The sequence below is a fragment of the Metopolophium dirhodum genome, chromosome 7 (genome assembly GCF_019925205.1).
Source record: "Metopolophium dirhodum isolate CAU chromosome 7, ASM1992520v1, whole genome shotgun sequence".
Classification (NCBI taxonomy): Eukaryota; Metazoa; Arthropoda; class Insecta; order Hemiptera; family Aphididae; genus Metopolophium; species Metopolophium dirhodum.
Window position 1 is genome coordinate 1,802,700 of NC_083566.1, and position 13,668 is coordinate 1,816,367.

At 40.0% G+C, this 13,668-nt stretch overlaps 1 protein-coding gene across 1 annotated transcript in view; it reads left to right on the forward strand.

The window, feature by feature from the left end:
- LOC132948295 (protein bowel-like) overlaps nt 1-11,420 on the forward strand; it is a 34,139-nt gene extending 22,719 nt beyond the window's left edge. The window contains 1 exon segment of the mRNA XM_061018712.1: nt 9,247-11,420. Coding sequence (XP_060874695.1) covers nt 9,247-10,492 — 1,246 coding nt within the window. The 3' untranslated portion in view covers nt 10,493-11,420.
- Nucleotides 11,421-13,668: the final 2,248 nt, after the last annotated feature.

Genomic DNA, 13,668 nt, shown 5'->3' on the forward strand with positions numbered 1-13,668 from the left:
TGATAGGTATAAGCTGGTTATGCTGGTGCAGCGTGGTGTTTTTAATGATTTTCCTCTCGTCGTTTATGGCGATGAGATTTTCACATAAAACGTGGTGTTTATTACGATAGTTACAGAGTTTACCTGAAAGAATAAAATAATAAACCTACCTATATAATATTATAACGTTATACTATACACGTGCATTAAGAACTAAAATAACAATCACTGCTCGCCCCCCCCCCCCCATTTTTATACCGAATTAGCATTTGTTATAGACATCGTCGTCGAACTCAAACAAAATATCTATAAAAATCCGATTGTATACTATTATATATTATTGTGTTAAACGGACGCGGCGAGTTGCAGCGTTAAAGTCTCTGGGTCATGTCTCCTTCAGTATCTACTTTTTATTTTATATATGTACTTGAGTGTACTTCTATTGTGTTTCATTACTGCAGTCCGGTTGTTTTTCGAGTATACACAGTCACGCACCTCGTTATAATATTATAGTTGTAAACACCTCGGGCGACTCCGCTCTGTATAGTCGAAATTATATTATCAAAAGCGTTATTGCTGTATACCGCGATATCGCTCGTCGATATTTATATTGGGGCAACATACCTACAACATACCCGCGAGTACCCGTGACCCACAATCGCTGCAGTCGTATTGCTTATAAGATATAAATTATAACGCGATCGCCACAATACAGCATTCATACATTATATTTATAGTCCATAGTGTATATGGGTATCCATAGCGTACTATAAATATACGGTATATGTGACGTAAAACCAATTTTCGATTTCACGCGTCGATACAACAAAAATGTCAATAAAAACGCCGCGTGTCGCGAAAAGTCTTTGTCCTCGTCGCCATTAGTTATGAATTATTATAATATATTGTAATATAAAATATAATAGGTGCCTAAACATATTACCGGGTGTATATACTTGTAAGTTATAATGACGATTCGTACAGGTAGTAGGAACCTCCCTATAATATATACGATTTGACACGTGCCATCTGTCAACTTTTTTTGTCTGTATATTATAATAGATAATACTATATATTATTATAATATAGTATTTATTATATTATGTTATAGTTTGTATTGCCTTGGTGGACTAAGGGGGTACTTTAATATATTATATTATATTTACGACGTTTTATCCCATTGTGTCGTCATCATTATTATTATTATTATTATTACTATTATTTCACGGGCCGCGCAGGAAGCTCATCCCATTATTCACATCTCACACGGCACGCCGCGTTGTATTATTATTCGTATATTTATCTGTCTGAAATCAGAAAACGTGATAAGACTCTGTGGAAAACTCCCGTGCGCACGGCAGCGGTTTCGTGCGCTCTGCGTGGTTCGCGTGATGTGCGAGCGCTCCTTCCACACGGCACGCCCGGTCCTCTTATAGGCCACAGAGACCTTGCGCTTGAAACACGCACACGACGCGTATTATAATAGAAGACGTATACACCCGGCTCGCGGTGGCGGAAGATAATTTCGAACTGGCACCGGCAGCAGCTCACGTTTCCCCCCCCCCCCCCCCCCCCCCCCCCCCCCGCCGTCTCGATCGCGGCAGCGGTCTATGGACCCGTTCGTGCGATGCTGCTGTGACATTGCAGCGCGCGAGCTCGATATAGAAGAAAAAAAAAATCGTAATGGTAAAAACGCGCAGAAAACGCACGCGTCGTGTGTTAGTGTATTTTTGTACGCAGCCGGGTAATATACGAACACGATACCGGGTTTGTGGTCGTGATGATACCCCGCCGTCGCGGGGTAGTATACAATATATACATTGTATACTTGTAGTAGTGGTCTCTAGGACATGTCGTCGTGTCACGCGTACCTATATATCTTATGTATGGGATAGAATGTATACCTATTATTGCGTACCTGTACCTAGTTTATATTAAAATCAGGGCTCGTAAGTCCATGCAGCACTATATGTATTATACACAAATTGGTTGAATATGCACGTGCGTTAAAAATACAAATGTCGAATAACAAAATAAATATATTATGCACCTTATGAATTTAAAAAAAATACTTTATATGCTAAATATAATGTAAAAATACATTTTTAGTTTTAATCATCGTGCTGGTATCTTGAAACAGATTTCTATATATGGCCAATAGCGGTAATAATTACCACTTGGCAAGATTGCAGATATGATGGAAAAACATGAAATCATGAGCATTATCATGATACGCGGACCCAGACGGGGAAATAAAAATTGGAAGAATATTATAACGTCGTCCGATGTGTAATATATTCGCGGCATATACCTATTGAACGCATATAGCCCATGCGTGTAGTATAACGTGTTATAAATCAAATATCAATCATCGGTTTCACCGGACGTGAATGGACATTGCAGTCGCGTGTTTTCTCGTCATCATATCATTATGTACGCATACGCAATGCAATAATAATAAAATGTATAATAATGAGATATTGTCGTGTGTTAGTCGGTCACGTGTACACGTGAATCAATCGTCGCCACTGCAGGCCGGGTATAAGGAAATTATTCGTGTGACGAATCGCGTCGGTCATCGTGTGACGCGTATCGCTGCAGAGTGCAGTATTGGTTATAGTTGTACATACCTAGCAATATTATCATATACCTACCTATATTCTGTACAACGCGTACAATATAATAATGTGTGGCGTAGGTATACATTATGTAAGAGTACTATAATATAAGAGGATGTGACATTTTTTTTCCCACACCGTCGTCGTCGCGTATTCACGTATTTCACGACCGTCTCCGGTCCGAAACGCGCCCCCGTACACAAAGGTTTGACAGAAGCATTTGACCGGACCCGTAATGCCCTCTCGCACAATGGGTCAGGTACTCTGCGCTCCGAGTGACAGTGACACTGCTATATATATATATATATATTTTAGGCGGTGTGTGTGTGTTGCATATTATATGTATATACATGGCGTGTTGTTACCTCTTCGCAGCGTGCGTGCCCGTCTCTTTTTCTCCATCGAAAAGACTTAATGCTCCTGCCAGCATGTGGCGGCGGACGAGGCTTGTGTTCGTGTGCCCGTGTGTACGCTGTAATATGTATATATATATATATATAGATGTGTACAGCGTGTGATCCGTATTGAAAAATGACCGTAGAACTGGTCCGGTCGCGGACAAAACGTCGGCCCGGCCAACCCGATCGTTCCGAAACGTGTTTTTTTTAATATCTATATAATAACGTCTATATAATTTATAATAATAAATAATAATATTATATAGTAACGATATTTAAACTTGGACAGTTTGTCCGCAATGTGGCATAGGAGGTACTTATTTTGATTGAGTGTCAAATAGGCAAAATAAATGATATATTATGTTGTACGTCGAGATTCTGAAAACGGCTATAGCTCTCGATCGCTTTTATGATTTATGGTACTATTATATGATATAAAGATGCGGTGTACAAGAACCAACGCCGGCCGTATATAACCAGATTGAAACGACAACAAACGCTAATTATTGTCTACACGTCCAAACGAGCACCGTGATTTGCCGAAAACAATCGTACATCGTATATATATACTGCGCGCTATAACACTTGATTTTCCCCAATAATATTGCAACTGAACTCTGAAGTCGTCCCGTGGCCCGTGCACTTGAACTTAGTCGGCGGCAGTAATGTTTGCCTCGTTTTTCGTAAACAGTATCGGCGGCTGCGGTACGGTGTGTTCCGCGTCACGCGGTCTGATTAATGGCTTACCCGCCATCGTAAGTTGTCCTGAAACCTTATCGCGCATTCACGACTTCTACGTCCATGTTTTAACTACCAACACAGAACACACGACGATAAAATATTATGGTTAACATAATTATGGGGATTCGTGTACGGCGATTACGACGCTGCTGCCTGTCAGTGAATTCGTATTGAGTCCCAAAAACAATTTGGACATTTTCAGAGTTGAGTCCCAAGTCTTATAATATTATTTGTCTAAATTCAGTCCCGACTTTTATAATGATCTAATATACTAGTTTCGTTTCAGTTTATTGAACTACAAAGACGATATTAAATTATTATATAGACAAATATTTTGAACAATGAATTAAAATGAAAAGCAAAAGACGATATTTGTGAAAGACCATCTAAAGTTATACATATCGAGCTTGCTACGAATGATATTAATACTTTGTCAACTACTGATTTTAGTTTAATTTGAAAAAATATTCACTACGTCAGGTCTTTCTTATTACCAATTATTGTACTGTACACAAGGGGGATTTAATTGTTATAGTTAGTTTTTTTTCCTGAGACTCAATTAATATGTTTTTTTAGTTTTGGGACTCAATTCGGATGCAGCCGTTGCAGCAATAGTCATAATAGTCATAATAATATGATTACAGCCGTTATATCCTCTTAACAGGATGTCGTTACAGTCGTTCGAAAATCTCGAAACCTGATTCGAGTTGTCCGGTGTACGCGATTCTTACTACTCGCACATAAATGTCTAGTGAATTTGTTCGCGGTGAAGAGCGTGCGTGCAATTTTTTTTTGCCAGTCTCCGCGAGCGTAGGAGTAGGCGCACGTGCCCAACGCTAGTTGTCGTTTCCGGTGCCCCACGGAAACGCGTCTGATCGCCACGTAATTTCCTTCTCAATCTAAAACAAAAAAAACATTTCCCGTTCACACAAGCAGTACCTATATAATAGTATAAAAAATACGGTGGCATTTTTTCAAGTATTTAAATTATTATAAAGAAACAAAATTGCAACTAGAAAATTGAACGCCACCATTTCAGTCGTATGCATATCTACATAATATGATGTAAATGTTAAATTAGTTTTTTTATTAACGGCCAATCTCATTAAGTACTGGATTAATTTAACTAAAAATCACATCAATAGATTCCTTACTGAAACTTTAAGTGTGTTTTAAGCTTCATTTTTAGACCTCCATAGGTTTCTATTAATTGGCTCACAGTCTCAAACGGGAATTTCGTTTTGGCTCACGAAAATCTAATACAGAAATACAATTATAAATAACTGTAAGACTAGCGGACCCATGAGTTGATATTGTATTTTTTTATTAATAATAAAAAGGAACTAATACCAATTTCATTTGTTGAATATTAGTCTAATGTACAACAATTGACAATGTTTTTAGATATGGATAGCTTATGTAGTTAATAGACTTTAAAAACTACTCGACCGATTTTGACGAAAGTTTCAAAGATTATTGTTAATAAAGATATCAGGAAAGTTTATAGATGGTAGTTTGAAGTTTTGAAATACGTTCGAGAATATACCAAGTGCTATCCATTGCTCAACAGGCAGATTAGTGATTGCCTATTTCGGTCGAATTAGTTCACAAAGCGAGGTACACCGATGCCGATTTGTCCGTGGATTCAGATACACCGATATTTCGGTGCATTTTATGTTGTTCATTTTTCCCGGGCAAAGTCGTCTTATGCAGTTAGTGTTGGGATAATACAAGTTACAAGTCGTCCCCGATTTTAATGATAATAAACACCGTATGACGATATAACAATATGATATGATAGTCAGGTACTCGGGTATAATGCTTGTGCGGAAGTCGTGTCACTGACGCTGAAGAGCGCATAATACGACGAGGCGCTTACAACTCATATAGTCGTCGTGTGGGCATACGACGACTCCATCCGAATCGTACTTTTATCATTTGATATAAATATTATATCCCACTTGCACACGATAAAAAATTACCACAAATATTACAATACATCATAATCTCATTATCAATTATCATCCCGCGCTGACGGACTTGTCACGGCGACGACGACCACTGCACCGGCGCCCCCGCACAGCCCGTCGGTATAGAGCGTGCATTGTATAATATACAGAGTGAGCATCACGACCGCCGCCTGCACCATGTGTAGGTATAGGTATATTATGTGATATAGCGTTTGGTACAATATATTATATTATTTGATATTATAATAATGTTTGTCCGAGTATGAAAGACTGAGAGTAAAGGATTTTCGTTATTTTTTACGACGCTTTTAGGCTGTTCAAATACATTCGGCGTTATTTATAAATGCGCTTTAATGCGTTTCCATCATATATTACGTATATATACGTACCACCTATGTGCGTGTGCATACGTGTAGTGTGTACGTATATATTATATTCACTAATGGTTTTTATATACATTTATTTTTTTCCGTCTGGCCTTCTTTGAATAACGTAAAGTCTCGCCGAGAGTACAATAATAATATATATAGACAGAGAGAGAACCGGTTTTCCGTACCGCACGACCATTTCCACCCACCATACACGTTCGTCATTAAAAGGCATTCCGAAAAGTCGGCGGCCGAAAGATGTGTGAAAAAACACCGAACGACAAACTTTCCGGGGACCGATAGATAATAAGTGTACTTACTGTCGGTACACTTTTTCGACCAGAAACCGGCGTACAGTATAGGTATACCACATTAGTAAATTTATTTCAAATGATATACCGCAACCTCCATAAATTATAATCAGCGGATTCTAATGGGTATATAAAATTCAAACTGGTTTCCATATATTTTATATTATTTTTATATACGCGCGCGCGCGCAAACATGATATATCGTAGTATGACGGGTTTTTTTTACTTATAATATTATGTTGATTTTTTTTTTCGATTTTTATTAATGAAATCCACATCCGGTGCCAAGCACTTTACAATCTAATAGTAGAGTTACCTGCCCGCGGATTTTCGACGATCCCATCACGAACTGTGTGCAATATATTTCTTTCGTATAAACTCTTTCGCAATAATATTTATGAAGAGCGTTAATTGAAATACTCAATAATATATAGGTACAGATTTAGCCCAACGTGATGGGATATCGGTTCTGACGTTGTTATTGAACTGGTATTTTACATTGAATGTCTGTGCAAACTCTAACAATATAACCGTACCTAAACCTTCTAGGTAGAGGTACCTATCTATATAATATGACACGTTGAACGGAAAACGTACGACTTGCGCGTCACTATAAAAAAAAAAAAAAACAAAAATACTAGTAATAAACAACGTCAAATGTATGTATACCGACCGATTATGTTAATCCTTAAGTCCGAAGCTCGTATATCTGCGCTTACTTTTATCGGATTATAGGGAAAAAAAATACGTGTTTATTATATCGTAGTAATTCGTTATGCGTATAATATACCTCTATATATTATATATATAGGTACCTATAACATAAACGCCACGCATATATTATACGCGGTGTACACACGTATTTGACAAGAATCGCACAGCGTGGGGTTTTCGAAAAAATAATCCCCGAACCGGGGGGATGTGTGTGTGTGCGTGTGTACGGGTTAAAAAGTAAATTCTCTATTAATGTTATATTTTCTTACCGGCACACCGTACGGTCTCTGGCGCATAAAGACATTATATTGTTATATCCTATAATATATATATACACACACATACACACTATACAATATAATAATAATAATAATAATAATAATAATAATATGTAATGACGCGGAGTGGTGGTCCTCTCTTGCGCGGGAGAGACGAACAGATAATATAATATATTATTATATGGGTAGTCCGAGAGAGAAGGAGCGAGTGAGAGAGACGGAGACGGAGACTTGACTACGTTGCCGCCCGGCGTGCGCGTATCAGAACCGGTCTGTCCAGAGGCGACGGCGAGGTGGCAACGTGGCATTTGGGGCCTGGCCTCCGTTGGACAGAATGAGGTTGGTGTATGTTTATAATAATATATAATATACGCGTGTACGATATTACACGGCTAGTGGCTATACACATCGCCGCCGCGAACATACTCGGTACACGCGTTCCCATATAATATAATATTAATATAAGATATATATATATATACATACGACGACGGTAGAATACCGAAAGAACAACGTGTATATATATACCAACGCTATGCGCGGACAAGATAAATTGAATTTCCAACGGTCGGAGAGCTAGTGCGGTGTGGCCGGGAGGAGACGCGACGAGACGCGATGTTTCGGAATGAAAAGGCTTGTGCATTGTATGCGTAGTGGTTTCTCGTGGCCATGAAACGTTCGTCGTCATTATAATATCTGATGCCGCGTATACGACACTCAATATTATACTACAATATAATAATAAATGATATTTATAAAAAATATAACGACGCAACTTTATTGGCCCTGCATTATGATCTCGTATCCATTACGTTTTGTTACATATTGTATTATTATTATCCGCATGTTATTACACACGCGGTTATTGGTGGTTTTCAGTTATCGTCATAGGTCTTGAAAAATTAGCGCGTGCGGGGGTGCAAGATAAAACTGCGCTCAAGTGTTTTCCTAGATTTACTCCTCCTTCTCCCCGGTAACCGTTCCTTCTGGCATCCGTCGATGACTACCTGCAGCCATGTGCGCTGCTGCAAGTCTTGGATGCGGGGGCGGCGAGAGGACAGGTGCAGGCTTGTACGACTACGCGTTGCTACTCTTACACCCACTATTCCGCCCCGACTTCTTAGCTACCGACGCTCCCGCCTCCGCCGTGATTGTTATTGTCTGTCCATTGTCGTGGTCGCCCTCGATCCCGCCGCCCATCACACAACCCTTTCCGCGCGAGCCGACGGCAACGTGTCGCGGTCCACGACCGTCAAGTCGTGACCAGGCGAGACTATTATTACTAATTTCTTCACGTATACATCATCGGTCCGCGCGCACCCAACTAACGACCGACAATTATCTGTTTACATATATTTTATATAATATGTGTGTGTGTATGGGAATGCTGGAAGCTGGAACGCGTTGTCTTCTGCAATATTATCATTATATTAATATAGTGTCTCTTATACGATGGACGAAGAAAATAATAAGACGCATATAGCTCCTCCGCTCGGAGACGAAACGCGATATTACGATGGCGCAATGAACCAGCTCCCGACTGGATTTCGTTACGGTTCGTTAGGTATTTTGTGTAGTACACCATAGGCCATAACTGGGCAGTCGCGGGGGAGAAGAAGGTTGTATATATTATATTATAAGAATAGGCTCTCAAAATATTCTTTATATTTTAATATTGCAGTTCGTATTATTATTACCGTCGCGGTCGATGACTGACGACAATATAATACATAATTGACTCCGCGCACAATATTTCACGCGTAACGCGCGGGGACCTTTATAATAATATTATTGTTATATGAAGCGTATATATATTATAATATATGACTTGGTAAACTAATCGCGATCGTGGTTTTGTTTTTGTTCTAGGTACATCCATTCCAAGGAGAAACCGTTCAAATGCACAGAATGTGGCAAGGGGTTCTGTCAGTCGCGTACGCTGGCCGTGCACAAGATACTGCACCTGGAAGAGTCACCGCACAAGTGTCCGGTGTGCAAGCGCAGCTTCAACCAGCGCAGCAATCTCAAGACGCATCTACTCACTCACACCGACCACAAGCCGTACGAGTGTTACTCGTGCAACAAGGTGTTTCGACGGAATTGCGACCTCCGCCGGCACACGCTCACGCACGCGGTCGGCGACGCGCCGGCCGCCGGTACGTTGGGCGCCGGAGGGGCCGCGTCCTCGACGTCCGCGTCACCCGCGGGCGCGGTTCCACCCCGATCGGCTGCAGATGATGAAGACTATTGCGACGAAGACGACGACGAGGATGAGGACGAATTGTGCTCGATGCTGCAAACTCCGTCCGGTCGGAGCCGCCGCCGTGGCCGCGGCGGTGAAGACGACGAAGACTGTGGCGATGATGTGGACGACGACGAAGACGTGGACGTGGACGAAGAGGACGCAGTTGCAGCCGCATCCGGAGCCGCGCCAGAAACGTCGGCGCCAGTCGCTACCGTCGCCGCTTCCACCTCCGCCTGTTCGTCAAGTGTCGCCGAAGCCGCCGCCGTCACAAAACAGGAACCGGCGTCGTCTTCGTCGTCCGTGGACACGGGTTCTGCGACCGCGGCCGTGGCTGCCGCTGACGAGGAGGAAGAAGAGGAGGAAGACGTCGGTAAGATTTCGTTATTCCGGCGGGCGGCCGCACCCAGAGCCGGTGTGCACGAAACAAAGTGTCACGACGAGTCGTCCGCGTACACTATGCGTCCGTCGTCCAGCTATCATCATCACCACAATCGTTACCAACAACAACATCAACCGCACAATCACCACCAACCACAGCCACTGCATCTATTCCTACAGTCGCCGCTCCTTCACCATCAGCAAGTCCAGCAGCAGCAGCAACAGCACCACCACCACCACCAAGCTATGTTGAACGTCAGGAGAGACTTGCACGACCGGTCGACGGGAATGGTGATGCCGGTACCGTCACCTCAAGCGCTGCCTTCGCCGCAGCCGCCCGCGTACCAGTCGCTTCAGTTTCAACCGGCGACCGCCGCGCCTGCCGTCGCCGTGCCGCCGCCAACGCCGCAGATACCGCCACCCAATCAGAACAACGGACAGCCTGCCGCGCCCAAGCGCAAAGGGTTCAGCATCGACGAACTGATGAGTTAACGCGTTGCACGTGGACCGGGGATCGCGATCTTGCGGCCGATACGCCAGTCGCGGCCGTCGGCCCAATTCGCCAGTTTCGCTCGATCGAGAATCTGACGAAATTCAATGTACATAATAATTAAGATTACGTTATTATACATAGCTGATGTCGAGTGTTCGCATTGTTTACGTCACGTGAATCATTCGCAGTACCAGTGAAAGCATTTAAAACAAACGTCCGACGCTCGGGACCGAATCTCGAAGGCTCGTGACAGTTTTATACAAGATTTAATATTTAAATCTTAAAACGATATCGCCGTCCAGGTTTTATTTATTATATTATATTATATTAGTTATTCAAATATAAATTATGAGTACATAGAGTGTGTAATATGTATTCTTTTACCATATACTATGTTACGAGCAAAGTAAGTTTTATTTTTAGTTAAGTACGTGCAAGACGAAAGTATTTTAAATAAAATTGTTAACAAATTGTAGATAGCATATATATTATTATTTTGTTTTAGTGATCTCAATACACTTTATTATTTTGACAAACAACTCTCTCCCATTCTATACATTAGTTTTAGGTTCAAACGGGCAAATTTCTATCGTTTTAGTATTTTAATCGAATAGCGTGTATACCTATATAATAATCATATAATATTATATTGTACGCATTTGTATATTTTATTATTTGTATATGTATTACCTTTAGATATAGGTACTTTTGTAAACACCTTTCATTATATAGACTGTTAAAGTTTAAGATTATTTTTGCATATTATTATGGTTAAAATATTTAATATATTATTATGTTTTTATATTGATAGAAAGAATGTAACGTTTTTATTATTTATATTATAAAGAGTTCCAAACGGTTCCGCCGCGTTCGAATTTAACGGAATCTGTTTTGATTGTTTTGCAATAAATAGATTTTAAAATATTATTTAATTATTTTTATTATTATATTAGACGATTTAGATTAATATGAAATTATTGTTTATGCTTAATTTGACGTTTATAAGAAATATAATATATAATAAACTATATATTCCAAGGAAAAAATACATTGCGATTTGCGTACCTGATACCTACTGACTAACTTCTCACGACTTTCGATGGTCTGCACGTACACCGCGCGTCGGTCGCCGCGATCTTCGCCAAACTGCATGCAGGTAAGACACAGGAATTGGCCAAGTAATTAACATTCATTTGCCGTGTGCGTCAGATAAATCTTATTGGGCCGCCAGTGACATTAAATTATGCAAAGTACTGCGAGAATGTGTCGAGATTTGAATAATTAATCGTCTATAATGCAGTCTCTCAAATCCCTCTGCGCACGGAGGTCACGAGTAATATTATTATTATTATTATTATTATACCGTGTGATGTGTGTATCGGATTAAAGTCTGTGGAAAAAAATTAATATTCTCTCGCACGGGAGTGGCGGTGCGTGTGTAACACACCGAACCAGTTTATCCGTTCTAGTTGGGTGGGAGTCATAAAAAAAGAGCGCGTTTTATTTTTTTTTCATTCTCCACGCTTTACAACACGATGTGTTAGTCGGAGGCAAGTGCCGTGATTCTTATATATATATATATATATACACACACATATAATATTAATACATATACATTATACATACCACATACGGTATTATATATAGAGAGAGAGGTACGCGTACCGGCCATAAAAATATATTATATAGGTACAATAACGATAATGATAATAATGATAATCGAATCTCGAGGCTCGTCTCAGCATCCTTTTATGATTTTTTTTTTTTTTTTTTAATCCAGTTTGGGACAATAAAATAGGCCGCGGGCCATGGACTATACTAATATAATACGTTGTCCGCCGTCGACCTATCGTGCAACGAAGAACACACGTCGTAATTTGACGCCATAAAATAATTTCGGTGTATTAATAGTTTATATATATATTATATAAATTATATACACGAGCAGAGGGATATATAATATATTTTGTACACGCGTGTAGAGACCCGGGGGTAGAAAACACCGCATAAGGGAGTAATAAACGGCCGTCAGGGTCCGCGGGAAGACGTGACGGTGATTGGGCCCGCCAAAGTTTTGGGTATTTATTTCATTTTTTTAAAACAATATCGACGGCAATAATAACGATCAACATAATAATAACAACCGATAAACCGTATAATATTATTGATGAATAGCGTGTGTAGTGTATACCTGTTGTATGTACATATAGTGGCAGAGATCGATGTTCGACCGCCCTCCCGTCGCTCGAGGCCCGTCGTCCGACGAGTATCGCCGAGGCACCACCAACCACCCCCGTTATATAGGGTTATAGGTATAAAAGGTATACCCGGTATACGTCGTTGTTTTCAAAACCATCGGTATAACCGATTGGTCTGCTTGCCGTGAGATACACGTTATTATTATATTATAACTATTATCGGGCTCTTTTTCGTTCGCCATTCGGCGGCGTGAGAAGATCACGTTTTATGACATAACAGAGCACCGTCGTCGGTTTTTCGGTTTAAAATGATTATCAAACTTCCGACGAACACGTTATATTATACTCAGATCATCATATCGTAATAATATAATGGGTATGTATTGTGTGTATTGCACGGGATTACTGCACAAACGCACATGCAATCAATTATATTATGTATGTATGCCGCACGTATGCTAATTTTTAAGGCGATTATTTAAAATACCGTCGTAGGTATATATCGAAATATTGCCGACCGTAGGACTATAGTTTTTACTGCAACCGACATGACATCATAACGGTAGGTAGGTATTGTAAAAGAAAATATTAAAAAATATATAATATACACGACCAATAAAATTCGTCCGATCCAAGTGGCTTGCGAGCGACAATAAATAAAATATTTATTATTATACGTGGAATACAAATGGTTTATGGTATACGTCAAATAAAAAAAATTATAGCTGTGTATCCTTAAATATATGTATATATTTATTATATTATATTATATAACATATATTTATAGTATAATATAATAAATGTAAAATAACTAATTCGTAATATTTTTTTAATACGTTCGAGTTGACGTGAGTAATAAATATATTTCATACGACGGGAAGTTACGAAAAATATGTGTATGAGTAGGTAGGTATCTCATTGGAAGACAGATTATACATCGCATCACTAATAAAATAATATAACAAGTAATAACATTC